This window comes from Phyllobates terribilis, unplaced genomic scaffold (assembly GCF_046119375.1).
Source record: "Phyllobates terribilis strain yellow unplaced genomic scaffold, ASM4611937v1 Scaffold_2__4_contigs__length_985480577, whole genome shotgun sequence".
Classification (NCBI taxonomy): domain Eukaryota; kingdom Metazoa; phylum Chordata; class Amphibia; order Anura; family Dendrobatidae; genus Phyllobates; species Phyllobates terribilis.
Genome location: NW_027362762.1, coordinates 800,649,418 through 800,668,522, shown reverse-complemented (window position 1 = coordinate 800,668,522; position 19,105 = coordinate 800,649,418). Strand labels below are relative to the sequence as shown.

Sequence of the window (19,105 nt, the reverse complement as noted above, 5' to 3'; positions counted from 1 at the left end):
TGGATTTAAATAACACACCAAACACCAGATTACTCAACGTAGCAAGTAAAAGTAAGGAAAAACACACCAATTTTGACCTATTGACAGGTCCTCTTTAATGCAGGTAGCCAAAACACTAACTGATTCAATAACCTGCAGCAGTGTAGGGTTTCACAATTAGCCCTTTACGGAATCTGGGCCCTGGTCAAATGCCCAGTTTGTCCATCCCATTCAATGCTGACCCTGACTATGCAGAGAACTGACTGTAGTTAGAATGGCTGAACATATGTATGCCCACCAGCACTCAGCTTATTAGAAAGACATGCAGTTTGCTATACTCTATTGCAGGATATCAGGTGGTGTTATACTATATAAGAAAATGTTAGAGCTCTTCACTTCATTGTTTATTACAACATGCAAATTGAAAATACTATAAATAATTCATAATCCATATAATGATTATTATATGTTAAGCTAGAAGAACCCCTTTAGGCTCCTTTTCAATCATGTACCTTCACTCATTCTGCATGAATAGTATTGTAGATTACTGATTGATCACTGAATATCAATCTGATTTCATATATTGTTACTTCTTACACTGGGCTCACACTTTGCAGCCATGGCAGGTTTTAGTTGCAACTTTATGAAATTGCATTAATACCGCAGCAGTTTGTTTTTTTACAATTAGTTTTTGAAACAATGACAAAGTCAGGTTGTCTGATCATGATTTTGGAAATGTAAACAACAACATTGCAGGCTCGACATGTGGGCCCAGCCTTGTAGAAGATAATTCCATATTTATTCCGTTTCAATAATTTTGCATTGATAATTGATGATGACTTCCCTTGAAGTGCTAATAATTGGGACCTGTTAGGCAATTTATCCTTGCTGAACCACAGGTAGAATGAATCAGAGACTCTATCATTACAGAAAGTTTTCTTTTAATAGTGAGTCGGGGACAAAGTGGTTAAGATTACAGGTGCATCTCACTAAATTAGAATATCATTAAAGTTAATTTATTTCAGTTCTTCAATACAAAAAGTGAAACTCATATTATATAGTGTCATTGAAAACAGTGATCTATTTCAAGTGTTTATTTCTGTTAATGTTGATGATTATGGCTTACAGCCAATGAAAACACAAAAGCCAATATCTCAGTAAATTAGAATAATTAACAAAAAACACCTGCAAAGGCTCCCTAAGCGTTTAGAAAGGTCCCTTAGTCTGTTTCAGTAGGCTCCACATTCATGGGGAAGACCGCTGACTTGACAGATGTCCAGAAGGCAGTCATTGACGCACTACACAAGGTCCCAGAGTTCCAATTTTCATTGGGAAATCAAGGTCCCAGAGGCTGGAGGAAGAGTGGAGAGGACACAATCCAAGCTGCTTGAGGTCTAGTGTGAAGTTTCCACAATCAGTGATGGTTTGGGGAGCCATGTCTTTAGCTGGTGTAGGTTCACAGTGTTTTATCAAGACCAAAGTCAGCGCAGCCGTCTACCAGGAAATTTTAGATCACTTCATGCTTCCCTCTGCCGACAAGCTTTTTGGAGATGGAAATTTCATTCTCCAGCAGGACTTGGCACCTGTCCACAATGCCAAAAGTACTAATACCTGGTTTAAAAACAACAGTACCACTGTGCTTGATTGGCCAGCAAACTTGCCTGACCTTAACCCCATAGAGAATCTATAGGGTATTGTCAAGGGGAAGATGAGAGACACCAGACTCAACAATGCAGATGAGCTGAAGGCAGCTATCAAAGCAACCTGGGCTTCCATAACACCTCAGCAGTGCCAGTCTGATCGCCTCCATGCCACGCTGCACTGATGCAGTAAATGATGCAAAAGGAGCCCCGACCAAGTATTGAGTGCATTTACTGAACATACATTTCGAATTTTAAAAACATTTTTCAAGCTGTTGTTATAAATTTACTGAGATAATGACGTTTGTGTTTTCATTGGCTGTAAGTTATAATCATCAACATTAACAGAAATAAACACTGGAAATAGATCACTCTGTATGTAATGACTATATAATATGAGTTTCACTTCTTGTATTGAAGAACTGAAATTAATTAATTTTTTGATGATATTCTAATTTAGTGAGATGCACCTGTACTTGTCATAGGGGTAGGTCGAGACGGCTTCTCCACCATCGCTCATCTAGATTGACAGTTTTTCCACGATGAGCTTTTGGTGCGTTTTTGACGCAGCATTTTTTTGCTGCGTCAAAAATGTAGCATCTTACAGTTCTAGCAAAGTGGATGGGATTTATAGAAATCTTATGCCCACTCTGCTTATTTAAAGGCTGTGTAAACTCACCGACCAGTTTCTGGCTGCCTTGGCGATCCGTAGTCTCCTATGGTGACATCACACACCAGCAGTACATGAACCCAGCATTGCTTCCGGCCAGAGCGCTCTGCATATTAGGACATCAGCATGAGCGGGAGACAGGATTACACACTCTGATCTCAACTCTACGCACTCACCCTCAGGCTGCCAGTCTTCTATGGACTTTTTTTCTTTGACTCTTGCAGCAAGGTAACTCATTGAGACTATATGAAGGACAGGCTAAGTACCACTCAGCATTCATTTACAGAGGATTCTCATAGTATGGAATGATATTGAATTTAATCGGTGTTACATTATTCTTTATTTTGTGTTCTTTTTTTCATTTTTGTTATTATTAATACAACTACTTTTGTGACATCAGTTGACATAGATTTTAGAAAAACCTCATTTATATATTATATATTTTTATTATTAATCTACCATTCATTAATATTTACAACAGATTCAATCACGTGGTACACAACTGTGTCCCACATCTAGGCTCATCTATTCATTTCTGGATGTCACCAGCCCCATATTTAGAATACAATCGTTTTTGTGGGTTTCCTATTTTCTCAGGCTCCACTTGTTAGCCCATTTCATCAGATGCTTTGTGGTTTCCAGTGCCGTAGTTTTTCATGCAATCAGTAAAAATGTAATAACTTATTTTTAAAATGTCATGTCTGCTTTCAATAAAAAGCAGAAAAAACTAGCAGATCAAAGTGCAAAATTATAATTACATTAGTATTTTCTTTAATTACAATACATGTTGTTGGGGGATAAGATGTTCAATACTATGAACCTGGAGGAAGGGTTAGAAGACACAAGATACTTGGCCTACTCCAGGCCCTGATATCCCACTCCACCCTAATGCTGATAGATATTAGATTATGGTGGAGGCAACCAGCTATGTAGAATGTATGAGGTTCTCCTGTCTCTCCTCATTCACCTCTGGAAAGGAGGTCAAAGGGAGTCCAAAGCTCCATATTAGTTTGTCTCATTAAAGTCAAATGCCTTATCTGTGGAGATCTAAATACCATATTTCATGCAACCAAAATGCCATAGTGGTGTGCTAATGCTGTGGTGTGAACCTAGAGTTTCATACCAATGGTAAAACATCAGTAATAGTCTGAAAAAATTGCTACTGAAATTCAAATATTTGACTTTTTCAGTAGAAAAACTGTAAAATGTGAGCAATTATTAAAGCAACACACAAGAGCTAAATTAGCACACGACATCTAAATGAGCTATTTTAGGGGATTAATAAGCATCATGGTTTGGATGAGAAAATCCTTTGACATACTGTACAGTGGTGTGAAAAAGTGCTTGCCCTGCTCCTGATTTCTTATTCTTTTGCATGTTTGTCACACTTAAATTTTTCATATCACAAAGCAAATTTAAATATATGACAAAGATAACACAAGTAAACATAAATGAACTGTGGTTTATCACATCTTTGAGAAGCTGAGTTCAATTTCACTAGCCACACACAGGCCTGATTACTGCCACACCTGTTCTCAATCAAGAAATCACTTAAATAAGACCTGCCTAACAAAGTGAAGTAGACCAAAAGATACTCAAAAGCTAATAAGGTTATAAAGCCATTTCTAAAGCTTTGGGACTCCAGCAAACCACAGTGAGAGCCATTATCCACAAATGGCTAAAACATGGCACAGAGGTGAACCTTCCCAGGAGTGGCCGGACGACCAAAATTACCCCAAAAATGCAGCAACAACTCATGCAAGAGGTCACAAAAGACCCCATAACAACATCCAAAGAACTGCATGCCTCACTCTAGGTCAGTGTTCATGACTCCGCCAAAGAAACAGACTGGGCAAAAATGGCATGCATGGCATTGTTCCAAGACGACAACCACTGCTGAGTGAAAAAAATATAAAGGATCATCTCAATTTTGCAAGAAAACATCTTGAAGATCGCTAAGACTTTTGGGAGTATACTCTGTGGACTGATGAGGCAAAAGTTTAACTTCTTGGAAGGTGTATGTCCCATTACATTTGGCGTAGAAGTAACACAGCATTTCGCAAGAGGAAAATCATGCCAACAGTAAAATATGGTGGTGGTAATGTGATGGTTTGGGGCTGTTTTGCTGCTTCAGGACATGGAAGACTTGCTGTGATAAATGGTGCCATTAATTCTGCGGTCTTCCAAAAAATTCTGAAGGAGAATGTCCGGCCATCTGTTCGTGACCTCAAGCTGAAACACACTTGGTTTCTGCAGCAGGACAATGATCCAAAACACACCAGCAAGTCCACCTCTGAATGGCTTAAGAAAAACAAAATTAAGACTTTGGAGTGGCCTAGTCCAAGTCGTGACCTTAATTAGATTGAGATGCTATGGCATGACCTTAAAAAGGCAGTTCATGCTCAGAAACCTTCCAATGTGGCTGAATTACAACAATTTTTCAAAGATGAGTGGCCAAAATTCCTCCAGAGCGTTGTAAAAGACTCATTGGCAGTTATTGCAAATGCTTGATTGCAGTTGTTGCTGCTAAGGGTGGCCCAACCAGTTATTAGGTTTAGGGGGCAAACACTTTTTCACACAGGGCCCTGTAGATTTGGATTTCTTTTTCCCTTAATAATAAAAGACCTTCATTTAAAAACTGCATTTTGTGTTTACTTGAGTTATCTTTGTCATAAATGTTTCAGATCACAAAACAAATTAAATTTAAGTGTGACAAACATGCAAAAGAATAAGAAATCAGGAAGAGGGCAAACACTTTTTTACCCTGCTGTATTTCTCCTTATTCTTTGTTCAGTTCAAAATTCCCCAACCTCAGTTTTATCACTCACAACTGACATTTGTACTTCATCTTGTTACAGTTATATGAAAAAGTTTGGGCACCCCTATTAATCTTAAGCTTAATGTTTTATAAAAATTGGTGTTTTTGCAACAGCTATTTCAGCTTGATATATGTAATAACTGTTGGACACAGTAATGTTTCTGCCTTGAAATGAGGTTTATTGTACTAACAGAAAATGTGCAATCAGCATTCAAACAAAATTTGACAGGTGCATAAGTATGGGCACCCTTATCATTTTCTTGTTTTAAATACTCCTACCTACTTTTTACTGACTTACTAAAGCACTTTTTTTGGTTTTGTAACCTCACTGAGCTTTGAACTTCAGAGCCAGGTGTATGCAATCATGAGAAAAGCTACTTAAAGTGGCCACTTGCAAGTTGTACTCCTGTTTGAATCTCCTGTGAAGAGTGGCATCATGGGCTCCTCAAAACAACTGTCAAATGATCTGAAAACAAAGATTATTCAACATAGTTGTTCAGGGGAAGGATACAAAAAGCTGTCTCAGAGATTTAACCTGTCAGTTTCCACTGTGAGGAACATAGTAAGGAAATGGAAGAACACAGGGACAGTTCTTGTTAAGGCCAGAAGTGGCAGGCCAAGAAAAACATCAGAAAGGCAGAGAAGAAGAATGGTGAGATCAGTCAAGGACAATCCTCAGACCACCTCCAGAGAGCTGCAGCATCAACTTGCTGCAGATGGTGTCACTGTGCATCGGTCAACTATACAACACACTTTTCACAAGGAGAAGCTGTATGGGAGAGTGATGCGAAAGAAGCCGTTTCTGCAAGCAGGCCACAAACAGAGTCAGCTGAGGTATGCAAAAGCACATTTGGAGAAGCCAATTTCTTTTTGGAAGAAGGTCCTGTGGACTGATGAAACCAAGATTGAGTTGTTTGGTCATACAAAAAGGCGTTATGCATGGCGGCAAAAAAACACAGCATTCCAAGAAAAACACTGGCTACCCACAGTAAAATTTGGTGGAGGTTCCATCATGCTTTGGGGCTGTGTGGCCAATGCCGGCACCAGGAATCTTGTTAAAGTTCAGGGACACATGGATTCCACTCAGTATCAGCAGATTCTTGACAATAATGTTCAAGAATCAGTGATAAAGTTGAAGTTACGCAGGGGATGGATCTTTCAGCAAGACAATGATCTAAAACACCGCTCCAAATCTACTCAGGCATTCATGCAGAGGAACAATTACAATGTTCTGGAATGGCCATCCCAGTCCCCAGACCTGAATATCATTGAACATCTGTGGGATCATTTGAAGAGGGCTGTCCATCCTCGGCGACCATCAAACTTAACTGAACTGGAATTGTTTTGTAAAGACGAATGGTCAAAAATACCTTCATCCAGGATCCAGGAAATCATTAAAAGCTACAGGAAGCGACTAGAGGCTGTTATTTTTGCAAAAGGAGGATCTACTAAATATTAATGTCACTTTTCTGGTGAGGTGCCCATACTTATGCACCTGTCAAATTTTGTTTGAATGCAGATTGCACATTTTCTGTTAGTACAATAAACCTTATTTCAAGGCAGAAACATTACTGTGTCCAACAGTTATTACATATATCAAACTGAAATAGCTGTTGCAAAAACACCAATTTTTATAAAACATTAAGCTTAAGATTAATAGGGGTGCCCAAACTTTTTCATATAACTGTAACTAGCCTCCATTAGATAAAACCAAACTCCAGTAAACCAAAACTGCAAGTCAATCAAATAACCACCCCACAATGTCTTTTGATCTAAACCAGTGTTTTCCAAACTCCAGTCCTCACAGCCTCCAAGAGATCACGTTTTCAGGATCTCCGTAGTACTGCACAGGTGATGGACATCAGAAATTAACAGATGTTCTCACCTGTGCAAAAACTAAGGAAATCCTGAAAACCTGATCTGCTGTGGGCCATGAGGACTACAGTTTGTGAAACACTGCTCTATACGAACCCTCAAAAATCTGTGTATGCACATACCCTAAAGGTGCTTCCACACATGAAGCTAGATTTAAAAAAGGAGAGCCCACAGCTGAAGATCTGGTGAGTTTCTATATTTAAAAAACATGTTCTTACAATTAACAATTGTATGGAGTTTTTTTTACATTTGTTTTAGTTTTTCAAATTGCTCTTCTTTCCTCCCGTCTCATTTACTAAGAATTGCTAATAAGAGGGAAGATGATGCTGACAAAGGCCACTATAAAAAAGCAAAGAAGCTAATTCTTGCGGATCCCACGATTGCTGCACACAATTACACTGGACAAAGACTGGAAATTTCTGTTCAGTATAACAGATTTTACAAGATAATCGGTCCATGTTGGAGGAGCTTTAGAATTCCTGTATAGGTTTTGGTCAGAGATTGTAAACGTAATCGTCATGTTTTTCTCTTGACAATCGGAGATGGAACATAACAGTAAAGAAGGGAAGAAAGAACAAGATTCACAAGACTGTCTGTTCTTAAAGTAAAAGTTGATATCAAACTAAAATCACCCGAATAAAAAGAATACAAACATTGGATTACAATAGTACTGAAAAAAAAAAATCACAACTCTTCTGAAATAAAAAACTAGCCATCGCTTTCATCCACAACTAAAGATAAAATACTGTACTAACAATACCGGAAGTGCTAAAAATCTAGTAACATAAAATTGCTTACTGATATACGTGTCCAGGAATAAGTTTTCATTTCATCATCATACCACTAAAAAAATAAGATGACACTTATTATCATTCAATTTTCATATTAATTGATTATGCAGCAGAAGCTTCAGCCGTTAAAATCAGACTAATAAGTAATGAGAGGGTGGAATTAAAATACAATGGCAGAAATATTAATGAGATCTTCTCAAGCAGCAGGACTATCCATTGTCCGAACATGCCACAATATTCCACAACAGACAAAATGCATATAATATTTCAGTGGTCTACAGCAGTGCATTCTCAGCAATGACCCCATAAAAAGTATTACGCAACAGCGTTCCAATAATGCATTCCACCCCCTTGCCCTCCATCAGAGAGAATGGTCAGTGAGAAGCACAAGCAACACATGCATGCTCATTTCCAGTAGAGACTTTGCTAGTAGAAATTCCATTATGGCAAAATGAACCCATAAATGGCCAAGCAATGAACAAGAGCACATCTACTGCACAACAAGCCTTGCTCAATGTAAGTCGCTTGAATGAATCACATTAAAAAGGATACCTATATACACTAAATTAAGGGGGGATTAACCAATTCAAATAGTTCCAACTTACATTTTACTCTAGGAAGGGTTCGTACATATGTAATTCTAAAAGAAAATATTTGGCCTTTTATAAATGTAAGTTTGGTACCTAACGGACTTTCATGGGTCTTATTTAAAATGCTTTTAGAAATTGTCCAGGATATAACAGATACATGCAGTCTTGTGTCTAGGGATGGACTGAAGGGGGCAGTGCATGGGACACTCAAACAGCAAAGAGAAACCATGCACCAATTAGGCTTTGTACCAGGCATAACATAGTATACTTTTTTCCTGGAGTGTTTCTTTAAACAAGCCCTCTGGTGAACTTTTTTTTATTTTTAATTGTCCCCCTGTTCACAATCATGCGTGTTTAGAGCGTTTATTTAAAGGAAACCTGTCACGTCATTTCTACCTACCTCCAATGTCTTACAGGTAAACTTTCCAGTATACAAGTTAAAAAAATCCCTTTTTAAACTTTATTCAATTTCCTACCAGACCCTGGCTTTCAGCCATATGGGTGGCACTGCATTTTGCTTCAGTTACAGTCCTCTGGACATGCCCAACACCATGTGATTGACATCCAGGACTGCCCCAACATCACGCTAATTGCAGAGGAAATCCGGAACCTGCGCGCTGACAACCAGCTCCCGGGCATGTGTATTGAAGCTGGGTGTACAGTCATGGCCAAAAGTTTTGAGAATGACACCAAAATTATATTTTCATATGATCTGCTGGCCTCTGGTTTTTATTAGTGTTTGTCTGATGTTTATGTCACATACAGAAATATAACTGCAATCATATTATGAGTACCAATAGGTTATATTGACAGTTAGAATGAGTTAATGCAGCAAGTCAATATTTGCAGTGTTGCCCCTTCTTCTTCAAGACCTCTGTAATTCTCCCTGGCATGCTCTCAAATCAACTTTTGGACCAAATCCTGACTGATAGCAGTCCATTCTTGCATAATCAATGCTTGCATTTTGCCAGAATTTGTTGGTTTTTGTTTGTCCACCCGTCTCTTGATGATTGACCACAAGTTCTCAATGGGATTAAGATCTGGGGAGTTTCCAGGCCATGGACCCAAAATCTCTATGTTTTGTTCCATGAGCCATTTAGTTATCACCTTTGCTTTATGGCAAGGTGCTCCATCATGCTGGAAAAGGCATTGTTGGGTGCCAAACTGCTCTTGGATGGTTGGGAGAAGTTGCTCTTGGATTCTGGTACCATTCTTTATTCATGGCTGTGTTTTTAGGCAAGACTGTGAGTGAGCCGATTCCCTTGGCTGAGAAGCAACCCCACACATGAATGGTTTCAGGATGCTTTACAGTTGGCATGAGACAAGACTGGTGGTAGCGCTCACCTCTTCTTCTCCGAATAAGCTGTTTTCGAGATGTCCCAAACAATCGAAAAGGGGATTCATCAGAGAAAATGACTTTGCCCCAGTCCTCAGCAGTCCACTCCCTGTACCTTTTGCAGAATATCAGTCGGTCCCTGATGTTTTTTCAGGAGAGAAGTGGCTTCTTTGCTGCCCTCCTTGAAACCAGCCCTTGCTCAAAGAGTCTCCGCCTCACAGTGCATGCAGAAGCACTCACACCAGCCTGCTGCCATTCCTGAGCAAGCTCGGCACTGCTGGTAGTCCGATCCTGCAGCTGAAACAGTTTTAAGATACGGTCCTGGCGCTTGCTGGTCTTTCTTGGGCGCCCTGGAGCCTTTTTGACAACAATGGAAGCTCTCTCCTTGAAGTTCTTGATGATGCGATAGATTGTTGACTGAGGTGCAATCTTTGTAGCTGCGATACTCTTCCCTGTTAGGCCATTTTTGTGCAGTGCAATGATGGCTGCACGTGTTTCTTTAGAGATAACCATGGTTAACTGAAGAGAAACAATGATACCAAGAACCAGCCTCCTTTTAAAGTGTCCAGTGATGTCATTCTTACTTAATCATGACTGATTGATCGCCAGCCCTGTCCTCATCAACACCCACACCTGTGTTAATGGATCTATCACTAAAACGATGTTAGCTGCTCCTTTTAAGGCAGGACTGCAATGATGTTGAAATGTGTTTTGGGGGTTAAAGTTCATTTTCTGGGCAAATATTGACTTTGCAAGTACAGTAATTGCTGTTAAGCTGATCACTCTTTGACATTCAGGAGTATATGCAAAATGCCATTACAAAAAATGAAGCAGTAAACTTTGGAAAAATTACTATTTGTCTCATTCTCAATACTTTTGGCCATGACTGTATGTCCCCAGCTTCATTTGCGATATGCACAAAGCTCTGGAAGCCACTGCAATTCAGAGGCTGTGTGTATGAGTATGCATGTCCGGAAAGCTGGCTGACAGCAGGTGTCGGATTTCCTCTGTGATTGGCATGATGTCCTGGCAGATTGTCGTAGCAGTCCAGGAAATAAATCACACTGAGTTGAGCGTGACGTCTAGAAGACCATGACTGAAACAATATGCAGCACCACCCATGTGACTGAAAGCCAGGTTCTGGTAGGCAATTGAGTAAAGATTGAAAGTGTTATTCTTTCATGTCTATACTGGTACATTTAGCTTGAGAAAATATTAGTGATGCACATAGCATGACCTGTAAGACATTGGGGGCAGTTTAGTAGGAAAAATGACGTGACCGGGTCCTTTTAAATACTTATTGGTCACTGTCTTCTATAGTTTCCAATGTGACGCAGTATCACATGACCACATTTGTGACCTGTCATCTTATCCAGCCTTTGCTGTGTGACCTGTGGTCACATTCTCAATATTAGTCTTTGAGACTCAGAACATTGAGAAAGTGACCTACTGTTGCACACTAAAAGCTGTGCAAGAAGGCTGGTCACAAACAAGATCAGAAAATGCTTTAGTGGATAGGAGCTGTAATGGAAACTCCAAAAGACTGTGACCGGTAAGTATTTGAATACACTCTACACATATACACACACACACGATTGTTAACACGGTAAAAAAATAAATCACTGGAGAGACCCTTTATGGGCTCTGTTCTTCATGTCCAGTCTTCAAGTACCCCTGACCGATCATGATTTGAGGACATCCCACAAAGAGAACATCTGTGGAAGTTTTAAGGAGATCCTAAAATCATGACCGTTTTTTGGAAAACGAGGACATATATGCTTTATAATGCAATAGCTAGTGATCTGTGGTTTTCTAGATATTCTCTAGTTAATAATCACAAACCTTCAAGGAATCCTGAAGAACCACATGTTTCATAACTTAATTTAAGCATAAATGGATATGTTTTTCTTTTTACAGTTTGGCATTTCTGCACGATGTGACTCTAAAATAACACTCGTCATGTCAGCATGCTGTTGTCAAGCAGTTTTGGTCCCCGCTTAGATTTAGGGTACAGTTTCCCTTTAAAGCATTCCAGAAATTTTTATGTATGACTAAAATGATGGCGAATGGCTTATGATTTAAATTAATTACCTGCAGAGCAAGGGGCTTCCATCTCATATTTTTCAGTAAAGCTGGTGCTGAGGTAAGCATGCTCTGAGGTCGCTTTTTCAAAGTTAAGATAACACCACTCGGGTCCTCTCGTAGTGCATTCACCAAATTTTTCAACTGCCACCCCACCTGGTAACCAGCAAAATTATTACAATATAATTGAGGCACAGCATACAGAGTGTATCGATCCCAGTTACATGAAAGGAGATACAGCAAGGCAACATGGAAGAATTTGGAAACCATACCCAAGATATTAACGTACAACCCTAAGTCAACATCCAAAAGGAAGGCCATATTGTCAATAACCATTAAAATAAATGACTTATTACATGACACATTGCACTAAGAATCTATTGCCACAATTTCTGCTCTACCATGGCAAGTCGAAAGAAAGAAATAAATCTTCAGATTTGACAATACTTGCTTATTATTACTCTTATTGTACATATCTATGTAAAATATAAACTTTTGTATTAACCATAACATATAAAGGTCAACAGGACAGTGTTAAAGGGACAAAATTATTCAAAAATTGGCTGTATTGTTTAAGCTTTTTTTTTTTGCTCAACGGCTTTAACTGCTATAAGATTTGGAAGGTTATGTTTCTGTACCACTGAACCATGGAATGATATCACCACTCAATCAGGTTTAATTTTTTTTGCCAGGGAATACAACACAAAAGTGTAATATTAAGCATAAAATCTTTGTAATGTCCCTGAGAAAAATATCAACAGCAGTTAAGCAAAACGATGATGTGTTAAAAGGACAAAATATGTAAAGTGGAAAATCAACTGCACTATTGACAAATCATTTTAAGAACAAACCTTAAAAACAATAAAAAATAAAGTTTTGAAAAAATCCTGATCACCTGTTTTTTTGGTTTAACGGTTTCTATCAGATGTGTTTTCAAAGGCTAAGTTCCCACGATGAGTTTTTGATGAGTTTTATATGTTGCGTATTTTCAAAAAAGTGCAAGTAACCTATTTTATGGGTGCAGAAATGGTGCAGAAAATCTGCAAGATCAAAAACTCAACAAAAGAGCATCGTGGGAACGTAGCCTTATAAGAGTTTGTTCCCACGATGAGTACTTGGTGAGTTTTTGATATTGCAGATTTTCTTCACCTAAGTAAAATTAAGTTTCTTGCATTTTTTGCATTTTGTTTTTGAGTGCTTTTTTTTTTTTAACACGCATGTTTATCGAGTTTTTGACGCTGCGGTTTTTCAATCTTATTGTTATGTCATGTTTTAAACTAAACTGCTTTATTTTTTGGGGTTTTTGGCTGTGACAAAATTTTACTGATACAGTCATGTGCGGATTACATGCATTTTTAGTGTGTTTCTAAGGCAGAAACGTACTAAAAACACATATGCTTTTTTTACCTGTGGGTATTCCACATCTAATACAATTCTATGGGAAAAATCTACACATACTCCCCACACAATTCCGCAGGTAAAAAACACACATGCATTTCTACTGCGTTTCCGCTGCGGAAATGCATCAAAGACGCATGTAATCCACACCTAAGTATATCAACAAAGTTTTGCCAAAGCAAATAAACAGAAAGTATCAAAAACAAAGCAGCTTTATTTACAGCATGACACGAAAAAGAGACAAAAAACGCAATGTCAAAAACATGGTAAAAATGCTTGGTAAAAAAACACACACACAAAAACGCAATGAAAAAATGCAAGTAACCTAATTTACATAATACTGTAGGTGCAGAAATTCTGCAACATCAAAAACGCACCAAAAGCTCATTATGGGAACGTAGCCTAAGACAGACAACAAGAAATGATAGACATTACAGCTTTATTTTTTTAAAAAAGGTTGTCTGTTAACTCAAGAACAGAAAGTCTGAGCGCCCACGATGCGTGGATGCAGCTCACCTGCACTCCGTCCAAAATGCTGCGTTCTACATTAGAAGCACAGTTGATGGGATTTATAGAAATCCCATGCCCACTGTGATTCTATTTGACGTTGCGTAAACTCACCCGCGGCACGACTTTACGAGTCGCAGCATGTCAATTTCTGTTGCGGAGACGATAGTTTCCGCAACAGAAGTTTCCCCAATAGAATGTATTGGCTGCGGTAACTCTGCATGTGTTCATTGAACACATGCGTATTTACCTACGTGATTGGACGCAGCGCTTTTGATGCAGCGAAAATACGCTGCGTCCAAAGTGCTGCTATAGCCTGATCGTGGGCACATAGTCAAAGACTTCCAAAAGGCACAACAATTTAGGCCCAGGCAAACAACTGTCTGCAATTTATCATTCTATAAGTTGCAAAGACTGCCTTTTTCTTTTAATAGCTTAGCAAGACTTAGAAGAAACAGTTACATTAAAGTCCATCCAAATAATCTTCACCGCAGAAGTGTTTAGAACGGAGGGCTCAGGACCACCATTTTAGTAATAAGTAGGGGTCCTTGAAGTGAAGTCTAAAGTGATCATACATATTGCCTTTCAGAAGCCCTTAAATTTGATCATTAAATGCACTTTGATCAGACACACTAATTATAGGCTTTGTTGATCACCCTATGGCTATGGGTCAGGTAAAAATTGGACAAAATCAATTTTTGTATGTCCGCTCATCTGCTCTCCTGGAACTTGAGAGGCAAGCAAATGTCCAAGATATTTATCCCTCAATCTCCCAATTGAAATGAACACGCATTTTTGCTTGAGCCTTAGGGACCAAATGAATGTTCAAGAGAAAACCACCAAATTTGTATGATTGACTTTAATGGTCTCTCCAAAATCTCTCAATATTTCAGTAACTTTCCATTCTAATAATACCAATAATAACTAATTAGATAATTTACTTTAAAGATCATAAAATAATAGACATTAGAAAAATTGTACGTGACCTAGTAAAGTACACATATCTATAGCTAAGAGAACTTGCAGAAGTCTTGGAAGTAATTATTTTGAATGAACTTTTGACCATAAGAAAACAAAAACCATCGATAAAGTCATCTCATCGTATAACAACTTATCTTTCGTTTCGCTCAGTCATCACAGGATTTTGGCCTGAGACAGTCAGCTTAATGAGCAAACCAATATGTCTCTGTTTAAATCCAGACACACTTATTTTATTAGGTCTAAAGTATTTGTCAACTGCATGAAACATTTAGTAGTATTATTGATCGTGATGCCAACATCATTAATTTAGATACAGTCTACCCAAGAAGAAGGAAAAAAAAAAACTATTGTTCTTAGTCGTCCTTCAAAATAATTCAATAAGCATATGTATCTTCATTAAAACTAAAGACTCATAAAAAGTAGCGTAAGGGAAAAGGAAATCCCTACATGTGTCGCAGCTATCTAACAGCCGCAAGACATGCAGCCGCAGCGACTCAAACACAGTTTTCGAGCATGCCGAAGATACTTAGTTAGGACCCAAGCGTGCTTGGTTAAAGGGCTAACCGAGCATGCTCGCTCATCGCGAATTACCAGTAATTATTTGGGCCAAACAAGATTCTAAATACAGTTTACATAATAAAAAAGTTATTGCTTTTTTATAACTATCAGGTTTATTACCCGTTCCTTAGAGTCATCCTGTAAATAAGATATTTATGGATTTTTTCACGCTATTCTTATTAACTATAAGATATCTTTGTTAAATACCTAAGAAATTTTCAGAATTATTTATAGGAAGTAGTGTTCTGTTAACCCTTTTGGCGAGCATGCTCGGGTGCTCGCCGAGTATTTGCAGCGGGCTCGAATGTTATATTATAGTCACTGTGTGCATGATTTGCGACTGTTTGACAGCTTTAATACATGTGAGGAATGCCTAACAAACAGACATTCCTCACATATATTAAAGCTGTCTAACGGTCGCAAATCATGCACACGGAGTGACTCTAACATAACATTCGAGCACACCTGAGCATGCTCGTAAATTTCGAGTAATGAGCATGCTCGCTCATCACTATTAGGAGACATGGTAAAAGTTCAATAACCCATTTACAGCCATTGCATATGGTTGCCAAGACTGGAATAGAAGGATTATTTGTTATAATATTAAAGCCATACTAACTTTCAAATAATACCAGGTTAATTATTCTGGGTGCAATGTTCTGCACGAAGGGCTTGTTTGAAGATATGGAGAAAAATGAAAGATTTTACTTCCTGGATCAGCGGAAGCTGCCAGTAGCATCGGGAATGAAGAACAGAACCTTTTACTGACACTCGAACACGTACATGAGCTTTTCTTCATGCTATAACCCCCGTTTCCAATTTACAGAAGATATGTGCGTTCCGGTTTGAGGAAGATATTTTTCGACTAAAGGAATGAGAACATGAGCAATTTTAAATCACCCTTTGCAACAAATGAGGATATTTGTTGAATTCCTGACACCGATGTTTACTGGATCGTGGAGCTTTTGGATTTATTTAGGCCTGATGAATATGTTAGAGAGTTGAATCCACAGTATGGTTCAGTGTCCACGTCATTTATTTATGACAGCCAGACCACGGCAGTACAAACTTCTTCGGTAGCTACTCAAATGCCGACATTGTGGGAGCATCTTGTCATTAGTAGGCCCACAGAACTGACAGCTGTTAGGACCCATAGCAGCTCCTTTACCCAAAACTAAGAGGGACAATTCAAATGAGAGCCACAGTGTAATAAGGGAGGACTATGAATGATAAAAGGGGTGTGGAAAATAAAATCCCAAGTTTTACTATGGAGCTTCATAGCTTCTCTGCCGCGTTAATTTTTGCATTATTCCTGTGCCATGATAGCATTGCATTATCACTGTACTGGGACAACTTAATGCCTGCATGTGACACAATATGTTTGTTTCTTTGTGTCATAATCTACATCTTGACCTTCATGTGTGTGCAATATTCCTATACTGTGATACCAAGGGACGCTCTGTAATGCCACCCAGTAGAGTATCCCCGTAATGTGACAAGTCTGTGTGCATTAACCCTACTACCCCTATGCTGTGACATCACTGTGCACATTAAACCTATGCTGTGATTTACTACTATTACTACGTCACTTTGTGTCTTATTCCTGTGCATAAGGCGAAGTCAGACAGCTGTGTAAATCAGACAGAGATCATTACGCAGGGCATGGACTGTCCGGCAGCTCTCCCGACCCAAACATGACAACTTGATGTATTTCTATGCAGCTGTCACGCTCAGGTGGGGTGAGCCACCGGCCAGTCTATGCACTGCATTCCGATCTTGGTCCGATTTATATGGCCATCTGACTATACCCTAAGGGAGAACAAAATAATCACAGACTAAACTCACTGCTGAAGGAAGCCTATTAGATTGTGGCGCATTACAAGCTTTGCCATTGAGGCCCCATTGTTACATCTCACTTACTGAAGAATAAATGAGGACTATAAAAAGCTGAAAAAAAGAAGGTTCACGAAATCTGAAGTGGGATGAATAAAAGTAAATGTTTTTTCATAAAGCTAAACAGTTATTGCATTATAGACTAGAGAAAGTCAGATATTATTAAACACATACTTAAAGCTAAAGAACTTTTGAACACTGATATTTGTTCTCCTACGTGTAAAACAGAACATAAGTCTATAAATTAACAGACCCGCCCTTAGCTGGGCAGTGATCCGTATCCAGCAAGGGAAAATGAAATCACAGGGCCTGCCATAAAAAGCTGTGAGAAATATAGATCCGTTAGTGTAATGTCACACGTTGTGTAGGAGTAAGCAGATGTTAGTGGAACAGGAATCCAAAAGACAAGGAATTGTCTCCTGGGCTTGGTTCTGTTATGTTCTCCCATCACACAGCTTTACTGGAACAGCAATTAAAAAATACAAACTTGGCTTTTGATTCCCAAAAGATGAATTATACAGAAATCAACAGTGAAAACGATATCCTGTGGTTAAAATGAATCGGTTGCCAGAATTTTTGCGTTTTGACTGAGATTGTAACAATGTAGTAGCAGTTAAAGAGCTTTAAACACTATAAAGTTAATAATTGTCTGTTTTACTATCTTGTAAGAATAAAGAAAAGTCTGAAATCAGCAAACTGAATGTCAAAAGAGGCACCAGAAAAGGTGAAGAGTCGTGGTGTGCTGGTTCTTAGCACCCAATCTGTCTTGATTTAAATCCCAAAAGTCACTATCATCTTTGAATAAAGGGTAATTTCTATTAAGACTAAAATCAGAATGTTAAAGAGGTTGTCCCATTCAGTAAAATAATGTTCCTGACAGCAGGTTATAAACAAAAACAAACCGCAACGTACTCACCTTCCCCAGGACCACCGGTGAGGCTCGACCACTGCTCCCAGTGTCTGGCACTGACAGCCAATCAGTGAGCTAAGGAGCTCCACCAGTGTAGACGGAATGCTCTCTTCACAGTCACAAGCTAAATGATTGGCTGTCGTGCTATCGATGTGATGCCAATGCCAGACACCAGGAGCACTGGTGAAGACTTTCCGGTGGACCTGGGCAAGGCGAGTACATTGCGGTTTGTTTCTTTATAATAACCTGTAGCCTTGGACATTCATTTACTGAAATGAAATCTCTTTAAGAATCAGCACAAAGTGACTTTTCACCATTTCAGAATTGTCCACACGACTCCTGGTAAGCTTTTTAGAAATCACACTCTGAACACATTTTTTTTTATCTAAGATATCACACTAAAAATTATTTTTTACTGTGCAATTAAAAAGTACTATATCAACAAGTCATCAGTCTAAACACCAACGCTAAAGACAGGTGCCCTGGGGGCAGGCTAATATATTGAAGTCAGCCCAAACCGAAACCATTCAAGCATCTGTAGATAATGATTATTGTGCACACAGTTTAAAAAAAGGCCCAGGGTAAAGACAAAGACTTGACACAACTACCTGACATAGTAGAAAGCACAATCTAACCAAACGGAGAACCTTTCTCCAATGGAGCCAGAAAAAAACCCAGTGAAGAGACTTGACAAACTACCCAACATAGTAAAAATCACCATCTAAATGGGAGACCTTTCTCCAGTTATTATTATTATTATTTATTATTATAGCGCCATTTATTCCATGGCGCTTTACATGTGAAAAAGGGGTATAATACAAGAACAATTACAATAATCTTGAACAAAATGTGACAGCGACTGGTACAGGAGAAGCGAGGACCCTGCCCGCGAGGGCTCACAATCTACAAGTTGAGCAAAAATGGAAAGTCATGCTGTAAGAGTCACTCACTTTACGGCATAAAATGTATCACATGGACTTTTCACATGTGCCTATGAAGGGAATGCCTGTTTTGGAACCACATTGTGAAGAAAATATAAATTAAAATGTATACAAGCTACAATTAATGGGGCAAATT

At 38.8% G+C, this 19,105-nt stretch overlaps 1 protein-coding gene across 6 annotated transcripts in view; it reads right to left on the bottom strand.

Moving 5' to 3' along the window:
• Positions 1–19,105, bottom strand: part of CNKSR2 (connector enhancer of kinase suppressor of Ras 2) — a 537,182-nt gene that overhangs the window by 278,348 nt on the left and 239,729 nt on the right. For 4 of the 6 annotated variants that reach the window (XM_073667499.1, XM_073667498.1, XM_073667502.1 and 1 more), the window contains exons 10-11: positions 11,791–11,937; positions 7,781–7,825 (exon numbers count right to left, since the gene is read on the bottom strand). The exons of the other annotated variants lie outside the window; for them this stretch is intronic. In XM_073667499.1, the coding sequence (XP_073523600.1) occupies positions 7,781–7,825; positions 11,791–11,937 (192 nt within the window). The remainder of the gene's footprint in view (positions 1–7,780; positions 7,826–11,790; positions 11,938–19,105) is intronic. 6 annotated transcript variants of the gene reach the window in all.